At 42.1% G+C, this 18,152-nt stretch overlaps 2 protein-coding genes across 4 annotated transcripts in view; one reads left to right on the top strand and one right to left on the bottom strand.

Annotated features, from left to right (window-relative positions):
• CENPP (centromere protein P) overlaps positions 1–18,152 on the top strand; it is a 211,349-nt gene that overhangs the window by 140,107 nt on the left and 53,090 nt on the right. The window lies entirely within an intron of this gene.
• ECM2 (extracellular matrix protein 2) overlaps positions 1–18,152 on the bottom strand; it is a 48,550-nt gene that overhangs the window by 6,910 nt on the left and 23,488 nt on the right. Inside the window, exons 2-7 of the mRNA XM_087444836.1 lie at positions 17,706–18,018; positions 13,846–14,034; positions 10,501–11,067; positions 7,830–7,945; positions 5,723–5,858; positions 1,225–1,382 (exon numbers count right to left, since the gene is read on the bottom strand). Of these exons, the coding sequence (XP_087300962.1) occupies positions 1,225–1,382; positions 5,723–5,858; positions 7,830–7,945; positions 10,501–11,067; positions 13,846–14,034; positions 17,706–17,994 (1,455 nt within the window). The 5' untranslated portion in view covers positions 17,995–18,018. The remainder of the gene's footprint in view (positions 1–1,224; positions 1,383–5,722; positions 5,859–7,829; positions 7,946–10,500; positions 11,068–13,845; positions 14,035–17,705; positions 18,019–18,152) is intronic.

The raw sequence follows: 18,152 nt of genomic DNA, 5'->3' as shown, positions 1-18,152 counted from the left end.
TAAATGTACCCACTCGGAGTACGTTCACCATACGTTGAAACTCTACAGCTGTGAAGCAGTGCCTCAGAATGGTTCAGAGCACAGGGACCTGTGTGGACAGCGCCTCCCAAGCTAGTGAGAGGGTCCTTTGGAAAGAGAAACTAGGGATGGAAGGATCAGCCGTGGAAGGGAGACACATTGCTCTTGTATTATTCAAGATGTGTGTATATGTGTTTTACTGTGTGCATGCATTACCTATTTAAAATTTTAATTTTGAAAAAATTATAAATTGCTGACCTCACCCTCCAAAGAACCTGATTTAGCATGCCTGGGATAATAAGTCCAGGAATCTGTATTTCTTTAGAATCCAAGTGATTCTGATGTAAAGCCAGGCATTGGAACCTTGATCTTTGCAATTTTGGTAAATTCTGAAGTTATATCTTCATCTGCGAATAGGAGAAAGAGGAAGGGTGGTGGCCGTGGCAGAAGTGTCATACGAGATCAAGGGCCCGCTCTCCTGGCTCGCTGGTCCACGGCTGTGGGAAGCGGCATCCTGCCTTCTTGATGGATGATCATGTGTGTGGCAGAAACAGACCTCGGAGTCAGCCTGGGTCCAGCTGGCGTCTGCTAGACCTCCGTTCTTAATGCAGTAAGTCGGGGTGTGCACTCAGCGGCAAAGGTCCCCTGGGGCCCCCCTTTAGTTAAGTGTGTTCCTGGCCACAACCAAGGAGACCACACACCTGGGCAGCGGGGGACATCTCCAGAGAGGGTAGACACAGGACAGCACTTGGGCCTGGAGTTAGTTACAGGGCCCTTGGTAGGAGCTGGTCAGAACTGGTAAGCCGGGGGCTGCCGGCACAGTCAGCAGCCTTCTCTGCAGATCATGTCCGTCCATGCAGGGTCACTGCTCGTCCCCATGAGACTCTGGGTGGAGCAGACTGCGATGAACGTCACAGTTCTGGTTTGAGACAGTTTAAACTATCTTGCAAGTCAGAGTACTTTCTGCAAGTTGTAATTTCTGTTTAAATTCTCAGCAGGACCAGTTTTCACTTTATCGAGAGTCTCTACTAGTAATTATAATTTGGATTCGTAATTTTGAATTGTTTGAAGAGAAAATGCTCAAATTATAGTAAATTCTGTATATAGCACAAAACTACTGAGTTTAATGTGCATCACAATAATCTTTTAGAATATATTGTTGTACTATATTTAAAATATAAAACATTAGAAGAAAGATAATGATACCTCAATAGAAGCAGGAAGACCCTGTGGTATAATTCTAAATTTATTTCTTCCCAGACGCAGGTAAGATAGGCTCTTCAAAGGTTTGAAAGCTAAAGGATTGACATTGGTTTCACTGAGATTGTTTCCTTCCAGTTCTAAGGTGACCAACTGATATAAGTCTATAAAAAATAAAATTATCAGGTTATTAGGATAACTGAAAAACCATGCAATTTCTAGAGCCTTTCAAAATGTCACTTGAAACGTTTAGTTTATTTGGAGGGCAAATCTTTTAGCTTCTTTCTTTGTATCCCCCTATAGAGCCTTTCCCAAGTACTTTGCACTTGCCAAATGCTCAGTTCAGCCAGGACTGAATGCTGAATGCATGGTCCAGTGGAGTGGAGGCCTATAGAGAAATCATTGTTGTGCTGTATGATGAAAGATTATAGAAGGAACAGAAGCCAGAGTGGGGAGGAGGAGGGTCAGGGCGCCCCACCGGTAGCGATGGCCAAGCAGGGACTCAGACCACAGGTGGGCAAGAAGTAGAAGATTGTGGAAGGTCATTTGAAGCATTTGCAAAGACAGGTAGGTATGAAGCGGCACCGTAATCGGGGGTGGGTGTGGTGTAATGCAATGAGTGGCTCCTTTTCCAGGATGCAGAAGGAGCACTCTGCCTGGCAGACCCTCAGTCTCTGAGCACGGGAGTTACAGCATAAATTCCCATTGCAGTTGTTCACTTCCTGGCATAGAGTGCAGCCAGATGGATGTTTTGAAAGAAGAATGATCAAAAATTCTCCATGCGTTCAGATTGAGCTACCAAGAAAGGCCTTTATACAAACAAGTTTTTTCTAAATTGTTTCTACTGGTCTCAGGAGTGGTGTGATCCAAACCAACTGGAAGCCTGAAGTAGGGGAATGGCCAGCTCAGCAGTGATGATACCCAGAGGCATCTGAGTCAGACATTCAGGGTGTAACTTTGGAGTTTGTTCGGGGGCCAGGATTTCCAGAATAGGGGATGTTTTCATATGCATCTCAAGTCATGGGCATTACACTAAATACTCCATGCTCAGTTCCTACTCTTAGGCGTATCAGAGAAGCAAGAGAGTCTAAGCAAGAGCAAAAGACAGGACCATCAGGAATACAGATCGTAGGTGCTAGAAGGTGACAGGAGACGGCAGTGTGGACTTGAGTGGTGTGCAAGTGTGAGTGGGACTAGGCTCTCAAGGATAGAAAGATATAGGTAGAAATCGCAAGCTGAGGCAGCTGGGTGAACACAGGCCCACGAACCCACATGGGCGTGCTTGAGGGTAGGGAAGAGACCAGCCCTGGAGTGGACCATCTGCAGGTGAGGGTGCAGGTTGGGAGGGCAGAGGTGGGCTGTGCAGGGCCTTTGTGCACCAGACAACAAGGTCTGGCTTTCCTTTCTAGGCAGCAAGGAGCCCCTGGGCAGCAGACAGCATGACAAATCGTCTAATCTGGTGGTCATGTTTAGGATCAGTTGAAGGACTAAGAGGCAGAAAGTAGGGAGGCTAACCAGTAAACTATGGTAAGTGGTTTTATTTCCTCATAATCTCTTTAATTTCCAAAACTAAAGATACCGAGAATCTAGCATATTTATCTAGTACACAGTTGAGGTTTTAGAATGTAATAGAAGTTTTCCAGTGAAAAATAGATAATAGAAGTAGACTAATCATCATTACATGACCTCACGAGAGAGAGAAATATAATACACAATGCAAATTCATGATATTATGCGTTATTTTACAGTTATTCTCTGGTGTATGTGTATATTGTGTGTGTAGGAAACACACGAGATGTGTGTAGGAATCACACGAGATGTGTGTTCCTGTATTTAACAGGAAACAGGATGGAGTTAGAGAAGGTTCTTGTAGGTTACTTGGGGTAGAAAGAGGATTTATTAGCAGGAAGTTGGTAGGAAGTCCTTCCCGCTGTGGGGTGGGGAGCGACATGACAGGTTATGGACATGGACACGCGTGCATGAGAACATGATCTTGTAGTTATTCCGAGCGCATAACCTTGCACAGTTGTTGCCAGAGGGGCCAATGTGATCATAGGTTTTAGTTTGTTTCCGTGATTAATGAAGACAGGAGCATTTTTAAGCATGTCCAGTTTTCTCCTGCTATCCCTCCCTTCTGCCTTGATACCCTTTCCCTCAATTATAAGACCTTCCTTTTCTCGCTGTGGGTCTGCAAGTCTCCCAGTGGCTCCTGGATACACTCCCAGCGTCTCGGCGTAGCCTGTGCAGCTCTCGCTGTCCACTTCCTGCCTGCCTTTTCACGCCATCTCCTGCTCTCCCTGCATCACACCCTGCATCTCCCCGCATCACACTCTGCATCCCAGCTCCACAGAACTGCATGCCATTCCCAAAGCACCCAAATCGTTTTGTTTCTTCACGCCTTTGCATGTACTGCTTCTTTCCCCAGAGCGCCCTTCTCCCCACTTCTCTGGAACTGTATGTAACTGGAAAGGTCATGAGTGAAGACCTGCCATGAGATATAACAGGAGAGGAGCAGGCCACTGATGGTCAGGCCGGGGGCTTCCACCCAGAGAGCAGCACAGCACTGGTGGTAGCCTGTGCTCAGGCTCTCCCTGCTCACTGCCAGCCAGCCTGACTGTCCACAGAGGCTCCAGCAGTCAAGAGAGAACCCAGCACCCGAGGGGCTGGCTGGAATGGGGCTAAGAACCCAGCACCCGAGGTGCCAGCACTGGAGCAAGACTAAGAACCCAGCACCCAAGGGGCCAGCACCTGAGGAGCCAGCACTGGTGCAGGGCTAAGAATCCAGCACCCAAGAGGCTGGCACTGGAGCAGAGCTAAGAACCTAGCACCCAAGGGGCTGGCATTGGAGCGTGACTAAGAATGCAACCCAAACAGAAGAGGAGCCCTCAGCCCACACAGAGGGTACAGAGGGCTCTCTGGGCAAGATGACAGCAGAGAGCCTCCTCACTGGCCACCTGCACTGGGCGGAGGCCTCCTTGGTGCTTGGACTGTGGAGATGGCAGGGGAGCCAACAGAAGGCCAGTTGCCCTGGACCACAGTCCACTCTCTGGGAATGTGGAAACATTTGTGCATGAGCGTGTGGAGAAGCAATTGCAGGAATATGTAAGAGCACCTTCCAAATAAGGACTTATATTTTATAATGTGTCATTTGATAACAGAGCTAGAAACGTGATCTTACATGTAGTTGATGGACGACCAGTTAGTACGCTTGTTCTCAATTAAGTGCTCCTTTGGTCTGTTTCACCTGGCAGTTAAGAAATTGACCTTTCTAATGTCTTTTCCATATGACAAAGCCCATCAAAACTTGTATTTATTAAAGGTTTTCATGTGTACTCTGTAATCCATCTGGAAATAGAGTATTTCTGTAACTCTAATCCTCAGATTTGGCAGTTCTCATTATTATTTTTTTCCCATCACCAGAAGTGTTTGTTCCTATGAAGTTTTTTGGGAATGAAAGGAAGTAATTGAATTGTTTTATTCCTTTAAAGGCTTGAATTATCAACATTAACATAATGAATATATTTTAAATCAAATAAAAAGTGTTGAGCACTATACCTCAAGAGCTACACTAGACTGTTAGGAAGATAAAAAGAAAAATTAGGCAACCTTTGTCTTAAGCATGTAATCAATCAAAGACATTAGAATTCATGAAAAGCCAAATGTAATAACTGCCTCTTTTATGCAGAATTCACAATGTGACAACTTCATTTATCCAGCTCAGCCTGGAAACAACCACAGAAAGTTCCAGCTGTAGCAAATGTACGGAACGTGGACACCTTCACTCAAGCCCGTCCCTTGGAAAGCCAGGCTGTCGTGGCAGCCACACCCCCGGACACATTGTCCATCTTGCTCTGTGGGCCTGTGGGCCTCACTGACCCACACGTGCCAGAAGTGCCAGAGCAGCCCTCTGGTGAACAAGACTGTCACCCAAAGTGACTGCTGTAGCGTCTGTGCTGAAGCTTCTGTACTTGGTTGTAGGGTGGCCCCTTGGCCTCACAGGGACTGCCCACACACTCGTATTTTATACATAATTCTCACATGCCACCTTAAAACAGCAAAATGTGTGGAGGTGGCAGGAGTTGGGGGTGGGGTGTATCGAGCATCTGGGGGTGATAAAGGAGACCAGTTAACAAGCGATGATACTGCATTATCACCACTGATACCGCCAAAAGGTGGGTACAAACACAGGGCCCTGTGGGAGTGTTCGTGTGACTCTTGAGGTATTAAGATTTGTAGTTCAGTTATTGTATTGCTAATGATGAGGACCTGAAATCATTGAGAGTTTATTTATAGTTGGAGTACTTTTTTAAGACATCAGGCAATTAAAATACTTTTTAAAAAGTTTCACCAGTCAATAGTTAAAATAAGTTATATCAACTTAAATGGTAAAGTGACCCAAAACACTTCACCAGCGATTCATTTGGCAATACTGCAAATAAAACTTCCACACAACTACAGAAGAAAGAGTATAAGGACACATGTCATAAAACCAAATGAGAAATACCTGATAAACTTTCTTCATCGATGGCCTGAAGATTGTTCTCGTTGATTTTAAGTTCTTCTAATGTGGATGGTAGTTCTGAAGGAATCTCGACCAGATTGTTTCCATCCATATTCAGGCGCATTAACTTGTTCAGAAGCTTAAAAGGCAAATCTCAAAATTACTTTTTTACCTGGTCACAGATAAACATGTGCAGTCTCTCATTTAACAGTCAATTTGCAGTAGTTAACTACAGTCTCAAAAACCTGCACTTACTACCTCAGGCTTAGACAGGAGTCCCCACATCCTCCTGCCAAGTAGAAGTGGATCCTGTTAATAGCGTTTGTTCCCAGGCATTTTCAGTGAAGTACACTTGGTGATTGTGTATCCCACCCACCCGTATTTATATTGCAGCTTTAGTAAGCAAGAGAAAGTCCTGTCACCACTGGACCAGTCAGATTTTTCAAGATCTTAGGTTTTTACCTTCTCAGCAATAGACACAAAATTAGTTAAATCTTGCAGTGATCTTCTGTCATGGTTGCTAACAATTAAGACAGCAATTTTTTTTTTTTTTTTTTTTTTGGTGAGGAAGATTCGCCCTGAGCTAACATCTTTTGCCAGTCTTCCTCTTTTTTGGCTTGAGGAAGATTACCCCTGAGCTAACATCTGTGCCGGTCTTCCTCCACTTTGTATGTGGGATGCCCACCACAGCATGCCTTGACTAGTGGTGTAGGTCGACGCCTGGGATCCGAACCTGCAAACCCTGGGCTGCCAAAGCGGAGCAGGCGAACTTGACCACTACGCCACTGGGCCAGCCCCTAAGACAGCAATTTGAATCCTTTTAATGTATTTGTAAACCTCAGTTTTCTACCTACACTAAGTAGAAACAGAGTTATAAAATGGCACTAATTATTGTGGAAATTCTTCAAAATGAAGTGTTACAAATATCACAAGCTATTCCTTTACGGGACCCAAACACTTCTGCCTGTCTGGAAAGTACATTTCCATGTTTGTAGTGCCTGCTCGTTGGCCTCCCAGCCTGCACTGCTAAAAGAGGGCTGCAGTCTGGCAGGTGGCAGTGACCACGGAGTGACTCACTGCAGCGGTGCTCAGAGGCGATTTCAGCAGTTTTTAAATGGGACAGAGAATCCCAAAGCAAGGGAAGGAGGGAATTTCTTGCAGTGTCTTCCTTTTTGATCAAATGCAGGAAATGCACGAGTCCCAGCTGTTGTTCTATCAGAAGGATGGCTAGCGTGAGCAGGACTCCAGTCTGACGTGAATGTGGATGCCGTGTCTGGAGCGGTCTCATCTGCCAGCCTAGAATCTGAATGAGAACCCGTACCTAAGCATACAGGAGGCCAGCAGTGTGTCCAAAGAGCGGACAGAAGACTGTCCAAGGGGATAATGTTTGACCTAGTTGGGTGTAGTGTGTTTTACTTGGGCTTCTTAAAGTGCACACATTTTTGAGTATTTATTTACACACACAAACCCCTCCTTTCTTGCTTATGCCTTTGTTTCTCTGAAATTCCTTGATCCTTTCTTCTTTTCTCTCTTTTAGAAAAATTTTTAGTCAAATCTGAGTTCTTTCAAAGGTTTATTCTCTGCTGTTTGCTGTCTTCTTTCTTTCCCCAATCTATCCCCTTGCTCATATTCATCTGAGCCCATCTGTTTTTCCAGAACCCCCTCCTGCTAACATATTCTTCACCTGATTTTGCCCACGGCACAAAAAAAGGGAAGCTCTATCTTGCTGACCTGAAGATGTTCACAGAGTTCCCCAGATAAGCTCTCCTTTGTTCTCAGAAATATCTCATGTATTGAGAGACCATATTGTAAGTAGCTTTCAGCTACTTGGGAAGAAACCACTCCATAAATTCAAAACCTTAGTGTTGTCATTGATGCTGTTGCTGCTCTAAGGGGGAAGCATAGAAAAACCAGCCAGAAACCTGTAAAACAATAGACTATATTCAAGACAGAGCTTGAATACAATTTAGGGACTTCGGAGAGGAAACTTTTTTGGGAGAAAATGCCATTCAACACGTTTTCCTCCCTCCCCACCTCCCCCCACTGGCAGTACCAGTTGTGGGAAAGCATCCAAGTGGATCGTAACCCACAAATCAGAGCACGTGTTTACCTTGAATGCTTTTGGGCCTATGCCTGAAGAGGTGATATTATTTTTGCTCAGATCAAGCCTTTCCAAATTCGGTAATCCATTGAATGCTTCATCCGGAATGGAGGTGATAGAATTTCCTAGGACACACAGCAGTTGTGTTTTAGGCCTATGTGCCTATACGTACATGCACACATATAAATGAATACACATACATATACATACATGTACGCGTGCACATGCATAGAGAGCAAAAGTGAGCTTTATCTAGAGGAGAAAGCAGTACTTGTAACAAGAACAGAGTATATATTACGTAAGAAAATGTATGTTTAGAAAAATAATGAGACTGGGACTAGACAATTCACGTAATCAGAATTTTCATGCTGAGGACTTGTCACGCTCTCCTACATCATGTTTCAGATGAAGCTGCTTAAAACAGCCAGAATGTTGTTTGCTAGACAATTCCGTTAGCATTATGCATTTACAACAAAGATGTGTTTCTGGAAGGTTATATAGAAACTGATTTTTATTGTTGTTCATATTTTCTCATTGACTTTTCCTAGACCCTGAACCAGAAATATGATACTATTTTTATCAGTGAAATCTTGGGCATATCACCTGCTTTCTCTGAGCATCAGTTTCCTTCTCTAAATAAGAAGCTTGGGGAGATAATTTCTCAGATTGCCTCAGATCTAATGTTTTACTTCTGTGACTTCAATCTACAGAAGCTCTTATGTGCCTTAAATTTATGGGGTTTTGTTTTGACATTTAGTTAAGTACAGCAGTCGATGATTTTAAACCCGGAAAACGAGCTTGCCAGAAGTAGTGAGTACTATGAAAACCACGTGGTGACCCTCTTGTAAAACCAAGATAGTATAGCTGAGCACGGGTCATCCATCTTTCATAAGACTTTGGACTTGCACAAACGGGATTTTCTTACAGCAGTGCACACCTGACATGCAGGTGGTGGGAGGAGGGGCATTGCTGGAGCAGGAGTCCCTGGGCAGGAGACGAGTTCCTTAGGAGGACATTTGAACGTGGTGTCAGGAAGGCCACTGACGCTGGTGGTGCCCTATTGCAGACTAGCCCTCCTGAACAAAGATGTCAGACTTCGTCTATTGAGTATTTATTTACGTGGCCATTTGTTATTTCTGTGGTAGTTTATTTCTGCAATTTCCCCCAAGACATGTCTGAAACCCCATTCAGATTCTTTCACCCCTGCATCTTCAGGGCCATCCCCAGCGTGGGCCTTGTCACCCAGATGAATGCCTGGGCTCGTCCACTGACCCCATCTCCCCACCAGCCAGCCTCACACACACACCCGGTCCTGCCATTCCTCTACTCAGAGCCCTTCCAGGTGGCCCTGTAAAGAACATAGGTAAATATATGGACACTCCATGCCCATCAGAATGGCTACAATGAGGGAAAAAACAGCTGACAGGATGCAGAGTAGCGGGACCTCTCCGACATTGTTGGCAGGAATGTCACAGCCACTTTAGGGAACTGTTTGGAGGTTTCTTATGAAGTTAAACATGCATTTACTGTACTACTCAGCAGTCCCACTCCTGGGTATGTACCCTAGGGAAAAGAAAACTTAGGTCCACACAAACATCTGTATGTGGATGTTGATAGCAACTGTACGCATAATCACCCCAAACTGGAAATAGCCCAGCTGCTACCTGCAGTCCATCCAGACAGTGGTGCACCACTCAGCAGTAAGGAGGAGCAAGCTGCTGATAAACACAGCAAGCTGGATGGCCCTCAGAAGCATTGCGATAAGGGAAGAAGCCCAATTGAAAAGGCCACGTGCCGCGTGATTCCATTTCTGTGACATACGCAACAGGGAAAACTGGAGGCCGAGAACACCAGTGGTGGCCAGGGCTGCTGAAAGGAGGGACATGAGACAATTTGGGGGTCTTGATTGTGGTGGTGATGACATGACTATGCATCTGTCAACACTCAGAATAACATGCTCAAAATAAGTTTTACTGTATAGAAATTATACCTCAGTAAAGCTGACTTTATTTTATTTTTTTATTTTATTTATTTTTTCCCCCAAAGCCCCAGTAGATAGTTGTATGTCATAGTTGCACAGCCTTCTAGTTGCTGTATGTGGGACGCGGCCTCAGCATGGCCGGAGAAGCGGTGCGTCGGTGCGCACCTGGGATCCGAACCCGGGCCGCCAGCAGTGGAGCGCGTGCACTTAACCGCTAAGCCACGGGGCCGGCCCTGTAAAGCTGACTTTAAAGATTTTATTTATTTTATTTTTTCCCCCCAAAGCCCCAGTAGATAGTCGTATGTCATAGCTGCACATCCTTCTAGTTGCTGTATGTGGGACTCGGCCTCAGGATGGACGGAGAAGTGGTGCCCCGATGCGCACCCGGGATCCGAACCCGGGCCACCAGCATTGCAGCGCGCGCACTTAACCACCAAGCCACAGGGCCGGCCCCAAAGCTGACTTTAGAAAAAAGTCATTGGGAGATCATGATTTGATTTGGAGAGGTTTGCTTTATACCTAACTATGCTATTCTGCATAAACACCTATCTCTTCTGCAAAGTTTATATGTTTGAAGATGGTGAAACTAGTCTGTTTGGGGTCAATTTATATTATAAAATTAAAAACATAACATTTATGGGGCAATGAGAGTTATTTACTTTTAAAGCACAAAATAAAACAGACATGAGCATCTCTTACCAATGAGCTCCAGGCTTGTTATCTCTGGCGCTGTCAGCGGCGGTATCTGTGTGAGGGTGGCGCTGATGCAGCTGATGGTCCTGTAGGACAGAGAGCACCTGCTTGGCAGAGGTGGCCTGCCCCTGGGAGGAGCAGGGACTGGGCGTCGAGAGGGCGTCCTGAACATGTCTCCCCTGACAGTGTCATCGTCCTCCTCCTCCTCCTGCTCCTCCTCATCCTCGTCCTCCTCTTCCTCCTCCCTCTCTGGGTGTCCATGTGGATGGGCCCACCTCCCCTCCTCTCCAGGTCTCGGTGCTCCCCCATCTCTGCTCTGCCCCTCGTTGGGAAGTCTCCCCCGATCTCCAGGTCCAGGGCTCATTTTCTTTTGCTCCCTATCTTCATCGTCTTTAGTTTCTTCTGCATCCTCCTCAAATTGAAGTTCCTCTTTTCTCAATGCTTGGCCCATTTCCACCCGAAGAGGTGGCAGTTGCTCATGAAGTAAATTGGTAGGTTCTCTTTGTTCTGAAGAATCACCAGAAAATTCAGTTCTATCATTTAATGCTATGCCACTGAGCAGCGAATAGGAGGCTACGGACCACGCAAGGAGGAGACGGCAGGGGCAAGTTGTGATATTAATCAAAGGAAAAAGCATAGTGAAAATGAGGTTAGTAAATATTATTCCCTCTAGGTATTTGAGTGCAGTTTAAACATGAAATGCATCTTGAAATTTTTGCTTGAGTAGTTTTAATAGTAACTTTTATTTCTATTTTGTAAGAGCTGTTATAGACAATTTTTGTTTTGCCTGTGGGCCTTAGTATTTATTTTTACTAAAGTATCATGCTACCTGGTGACTAAAGAGGGAATAATATTGCCACATGATGCAACATGGTAAGCAGTCCTGTTGTGAGATGGCAGTATATCAGATGTGACACCTTTATAATAGATACTGTACAGTTAATTGGGCTTATTGATAACCTAAGAAGTTGTACACTATCAGATATAAAAAAGTGGAACAGATGTATATTTTACTCGCTTATGGTAGTGAAATCAACTTTTGTTTATAGATTTATTATTTTTGTCCAATTTTCTTTCAGCTCCATGGGCCTAAAAGCATGCTCTGAAATTCAGAATTATAGACAGTTCTCCTCTGTTTCCCTCCCAGACTCCCTAGTTAAATCATTTTTACTGCTTGAGACTTATAGAAGACGTCCTGACTGAACTGTAGAGAATTTAGGTAAATGCTTACAGTTATTTAAGTAATAAGTGGTGCAACCAGCATTTGAATCCAAAACTTCTGGTTCAAAAGCCTAACCTCTTTTTTTCCACCCAAACTCTTTTTTCTCTTGTTCACAAAGCCACTCATAAAATACAAAGACACTTGGATTCCAGCAGCAGGGAAACGTGGTGTGGGCAGAATGCATACTTTCCTCTAAGGACACATACAGCTATCCTTTTTTATTTATGAATGAATTTTAGAAAAGAGTTTTTCTCATAGTTATGCTTCTCTAATAATAGCAGAGTGGAAAAATAATTCAAATTAAGTCAGGGTTATTTTAACTGCATTTTTGTTCCCCAGAGGTATTTAAAATTTTGTCCAAATCTTTTCCCACTAAATCTGTAAAAAAAAAAAGATTAGTTAAAAAGTTCTAAAAGTACCTAAATGTAAATCAATGAATATTAAATTTTAAAAATAAAGAGACAAAGTAACTTTCACTAAACTCTGTCAGAAGAGAAAGAGAAGGAAGGGAATGAAAGGCATAGCTTCATTTTGTACAAGGGATTAAACTTATATTTCAACTAAAAAGAAAGATGATGTCCTGGACTTAAATGGTGGTGTTTTAACCTAGACATATGTTCAAGAGTACTTTTATTATTCAACGATGATGGGAGCAGAATAGATGACAGTGGAAAGTTCATCTCCATGTGCATTTAGCTGTTACTGTCTTTGGGTAAAGTGGGGAGACATGACAAAGACCAGACTTCAGACTCACCACCCTCTGAGTGAAGAGTTCTAGGGAGGCGTGAGCTCAGTGCATAGATTTTCTCCCATCAAAATATATAAATTTACTTAATCATCTTTCTGATTTTATTTAATAGTATTTAATACATAAGTCACCCCAAGAAAGAACTGATAAAATATAATTATTTGAACGAATTACTTGAGATTTCAATTCAGTATATATTATAAAGTCTGTGAGTTATTTTTTTCACATCTCTGGCAGAACATGCAAAAGGAGAAGAGGAAAAAATTAGCAAAAGGAAACTAAAGCTATCATATTGAAACATTTAAACTCCTTCCTGTATATCCAAGTTTATTTTTCCAAAATAACCACAGCATTTCAAGAATATTCCAAGTCCTTTGAAAAATGTCCGAGAATTTCCTGAATCTTGCCTTTATAAATGTTGTGTTTCACCCCCAAGGAGTCAGTTTCATTAAACACTTTTATTTTCTAACATTTTTTTAAAGTCACAATAACTTAGTAAATAACTGGTGGTATTAACCAAAATATAGTTCCTAAATATTCTAAAGTTCTTTCTGGCAGGAGGCTTTTGTAGACACCTACCCTGTGATTATCCTGTGTGCATGGAAACAATCTATCTTGATCATAGACAAGAGAAAATGTCCCTGTTCCTTCCCATCAAATTATTTAACACGTTTGTTGATTTCACAAGGCATTGGGTAGGCTGTTCTTGGAGGAGACCTGGGCTTCCCTCCCGAGGGTCCTCTGCTCCATCAGGTATGAGCCTCATAGGACTAGGGACAGTGAACAGCCAACAAAACCCCGTAGCCTGATCTTCGTGCGCACAGTAGTGCCACGGAGAAAGCTGCTGCTCCCGGGCCACACTCCTTTATTTCCCTGGGATTAGCCGAGCAGTAATGGCTGCAAATAGGCTGCAGAATGGGGCTTTGTTCTATCTGGACATAAACCACTCCTCCTTTGTGCACCATGAGTTCTTCATCTTCACTTGGGGTGATAACTATTCCCAAATTGAGTCGGAACAAATGAGATAATGCACGTAAGGAACTAGGGAAAGCTCTTCACGCATACTAAGACTTCGGGAACTGTTGTCTGTGTAAATTCCGTCACTACATCTCTAAAGCTGAGAGGCAAAGGTAGAATGTGATCTGGTCCGTTTACTCATTCTGATAGAGCTAGAACTATAAAGCCAAGATCTTTTATTTCTGTCCACTACCATACACTTTCCCAAATAATTTCTACGTTAGTCATCATTGTGCCAATATTTTAAGTACCCTGATGACTAGTTTATCATTAATTTAAAACTTAAGGTAGTGACAAAATAAAAACAAATGGAAGTTAAAGGCTAAATCACATGTGATATTTTGCTTTGGCTAAATCTTTATACCGGCATGAGAGCAGACTGGGCAGCATTCTCCTTCAGGTGTCACGGTTTGGGGGCAAGTCTGAGGGTGGCACATGGTTTCATCACAAAGCACTCTCCCATTCGCGCAGAGGCAGGTGGTGCAGGGCTCAGGAGACCATACAGCTTGGTTGTACATGGTCATCCCATTTACCAAACAGTGTCCCTTCTTTCCTAGAAGAGAACAAGAGCACATTTAAAATCCTTGTGTGGTTACCAGCACCTGTGAATGGAAGTGAGCACAGTGTGAAGTCAGGTTGGCAGAACCATACAAGAATCGCATTCTATGTGCGTTCATGCATAGGGTGACAGTACCTTGCGATGTAACCTCTGTAGCACTTCTCACCTGCTCTGCTCATGCCTCTCACTTAGGCTCTGAGAGTGACCTCCTCATGGCAACTTGACTCTGTGAATTGCACATCCATCCTGTGTCTGTCAGGGTGGCTAAGTTATACAACAGCCACAAACAACCCCTAAATTTCAGCTATTTCTTATTCATGCTGCATGTCCAATGTGGGTACACAGGGGCTCTGCTCATTGTAGTCTCCCAGTGAGAAACAACAGGCTTCATCTCTAAGCAGGCTGCCCTGACGGCTACAGCCATGGGAATGTGAGGTTGCAAATCACACGTGAGCTCTAAAAGTGTCTAATTACATTGACCAAAGCAAATTGTATGGCTACACCTAACTTCAGAGGAAACAAGGTGGTATACTTCTGTCATGTGCCAGAGAACAGGAACAGCACTACTGAGGAGCCCACACCCAACCCTTCCTGCTGTACAGATAGGAAGGTGAAACCAGACAGCATGCTTCTGTGGTGCTTCTGATGGTGACTTCTTAACAAGATGTTGCAACTATCTCTTTTTTCAGGAGTACTGTGTTATTGAAATATAATTCACATACCATAATTGTCACCGTTTTAAAGTGCACAATGCAGTGGTTGTTAGTACATTGCTTTCTCTATATACAGGGTTGTAAATATGTGGATAAGTGTGTCAGCTAAGCAGTCCCTTAGACAGCCGATTTGAATATTAGAGGGGATGTTTTCCTTCAGAGCCTAGTGTCATTCCTGATAACTCTCCTCCATCTGATGAGCCACTGTCCCCAAATTCCACCCCCAAATGAGCTCTCACATTTGTCCCCTCCTTTCCCTCACTGCTGTGTCAGCCAGTTCAGTTCCTACCCATCTCATTTGGATACTATGGTAGACTAATCCCACCCACCCAGTTCCTCCCCTGGAAAAAAATAGATACATATGAATTTTTTCCTGATTATAAAAGTACAGCCTTTTTTGCAGAAATGGAAAAGTTGATCCTTAAAAGCATATAGAATTACAAGGGGCCCCAAATAGCCAAAAAGTCTTGGGAAAAAAGAACAAAATTGGAGGACTCACACTTCCAGATCTCAAAATTTACTACAAAGCTGCAATTATCAGCTTCTGCCAGTCTGGTGCTGGCATAAGGATAAACACGTAGGCCACTGGAATATTGAGAGTCCAGAAATAAACCCATACATCGATGGCCAATTGATTTTTGACAAGTGTGCCAAGAGCATTCAGTGGGGGAAAAATGGTCTCCAACAAATGGTGCTGGGACAACTCGATATCCACATGCAAAAGAATGACCTTAGATTCCCTACCTCACACTAAAACCAAAAATTAACTCAAAGTGGATCAAAAACCTAAATATAAGAGCTAAAACTATAAAACTCATAGAAGAAAACGTAGGTGTAAATCTCCATGACCTTGGATTTGGCAGTGGAGTTTTAGAAATGACTCCCAAAGCGCAAGCAACAAAAGATAAAAATACGGTCAATTGGACCTCATCAAAATTAAAAATTTGATACATTAAAGGACATTGTCACGAAAGTGAAAGGACAGTGTACACAATGGGAGAAAATATTTGCATTCATATCTGGGACAAGTCTAATGTCCAGAATATACATAAAGAACTTTTATAACTCAACAACAGAAAGATGAACAACCCAGTTAAAAAATGGGCAAAGGATTTAAATAGACATTTCTCCAAAGAAGATATACAATGGACAACAAGCTCATGAAAAGACACTCAGCATCATTAGTCATTAGGGAAATACAAATTAAACCACAATGAGATAACACTTCACATCCACAAAAGTGGCTATATTTTAAAAAATGGAATAACAAATATTGGCAAGGATGTGGAGAAACTGGAATCCTTGTACATTGCTGGTGGGTATATAAAATGGTGTAGCCTCTGTGGAAAACATTTGGTGGTTCCTCAATAAATTAAACATAGAATTACCACATGGCCCAGCTCTTAGGTACCCCATATTCCACTCCTAGATATAAACCCAAGAGAATTGAAAACAGGAGTTCAAATAGAAGCTTGTACACAAATGTTCATAGCTGCAATATTCACAGTAGCCGAAAGGTGGAAACAACCCACATGTCCATCAACAGATGAATAGATAAACACAATGTGGCATATCCAGACAATGGAATATTATACAGCCATAAAAAGGAATGAAGTACTGATAAACACTACAACATGAATGAACCTTGAAAACATTATGCCAAGTGAAAGAAGCAGACACAAAAGGCCACATATTATATGACTCCTTTTATATGAAATATCCAGAATAGGCAAATTCATAGAGACATAATGATTAGTGACTGCCAAGGGCTGAGGGTAGAGGAAAATGGGAAGTGACTGCTTAATACATAGTTTCCTTATAAAACTTATAAAATTTTCATTGTGGAGTGAAGAAAATGTTCAGGAACTAGATAGTGGTGATGGTTGTACAACACTGTGAATGTACTAAATGCCCCTGAATTGTACACTTTAAAATGGTTAAAATGTTGGGTGTTATGTTATACCTTCCATACTTTTTTAATGCATATTACCCTATATTGCATATTTTTTAAACAGATTTGAGATCACGTCATGCATACTACTTTTAACTTGTTTATTTTCTAGCATTATAGCTTGGATATCTTTCCACTTAACTAGGGAATTTGACCTCATATTTCTTTAGCAATTATGGCTACACTATTATTATCATATCTTTTGAGTAGATTTCCCTGCCTCCAGACACTTTCTTCTCCCCAGCGTGCTGTAAATGTGACCTAAATTGTCTATTTTCATGGTAATTGTATGTTATTTCTGTTAACCTTGTGGAAATAACATCATTTAGAAACATTTGGTTTTCTGGAGACAATGTATGAAGAGTATTAACCACAGAATGTCGTGTGGTGATATTTTCTTTTGTCTTTTGAAAGTTTCATGTAATAATTAACATATGTATACCATAATTACTTTTTTGTTCCAAACTTGGAAAACGTGGACCATTAAATACTAGTTTTTAAAAATGCCTAGTTGAAATCTTTGGCAAAATTTCTAATCTTTTCAACCTTTAAAAATTTAGTAGTTTATATCAAAGAAATTCAGTGGCTTAACTCCATTTTTGGTTGAAAAATTTTTGTTTGAAAATATTTAATAGCCATGTGTTCATAGAATCATCTGAATAGTTTATTTCTATATTCTAGATGACCTATCATGATAAATGAAAAAGCAGTTCACAAATTTATATGTATGTTATCTATATTATGATTACAACTATATAAAATACATGGCATAGTAAACAGACTAGAAATAAATAAACCAAAATAATAACTATGGTCTTATAGTTGTAGGATAACTATTTTTTTGTTTTCCAATAATTTTGTATTATAAATACATTCTGTAAGTGATTTTTAAAATTACTTCAAAATTTATCTTTGTAGATTAAACCAAAATATACTATAATAACTTGAATTTTTTTGAAAATTAGCTTCATGGAGGTTCTCTCTCTTGTCTGTTTTCTTACCTGGTAACACATTATAGCTTGATTCTGCTCCAAGAAAACTTAAAAAGGATTCAAACTTTTCCTCTGTGCTGTAATCCAAGTTAACCAAGGGGAGTATTGCTGCTGGTGGAACCACCCTTGTTTGCTGAATTCCAAGATGTCTGCTGGATCTGTGGGTGGGTGAGGAACTTTTCCTCAATCTTCTATAATACATCTTCCTCCTCTGCTTCCTAGGAGTTTCTTCATTTTGTGCAAAGTCGATTTGAAAAATGATAAGCAGAAGAAAACAAAACAAACCTGCAAACTTCATGCTTGCTTTTTCACCATCCAGTTCCTAGAATGAGAATGAAACAGTATTTCGGAGTTAGTGGTGACTAAATTTTACCTCTGAAAATTGGCTTGTAATTGCCTGTGTGCCTCAGCAGCGTCTTTGAGAAATAACACATATGATGTATGGGCTATATGCTG

The sequence above is a fragment of the Ceratotherium simum genome, chromosome 20 (genome assembly GCF_057802395.1).
Source record: "Ceratotherium simum simum isolate JZ-2026a chromosome 20, ASM5780239v1, whole genome shotgun sequence".
Classification (NCBI taxonomy): domain Eukaryota; kingdom Metazoa; phylum Chordata; class Mammalia; order Perissodactyla; family Rhinocerotidae; genus Ceratotherium; species Ceratotherium simum.
Note: the sequence above shows the minus strand (reverse complement) of the source record. Positions and strands in the feature narration are given on the sequence as shown.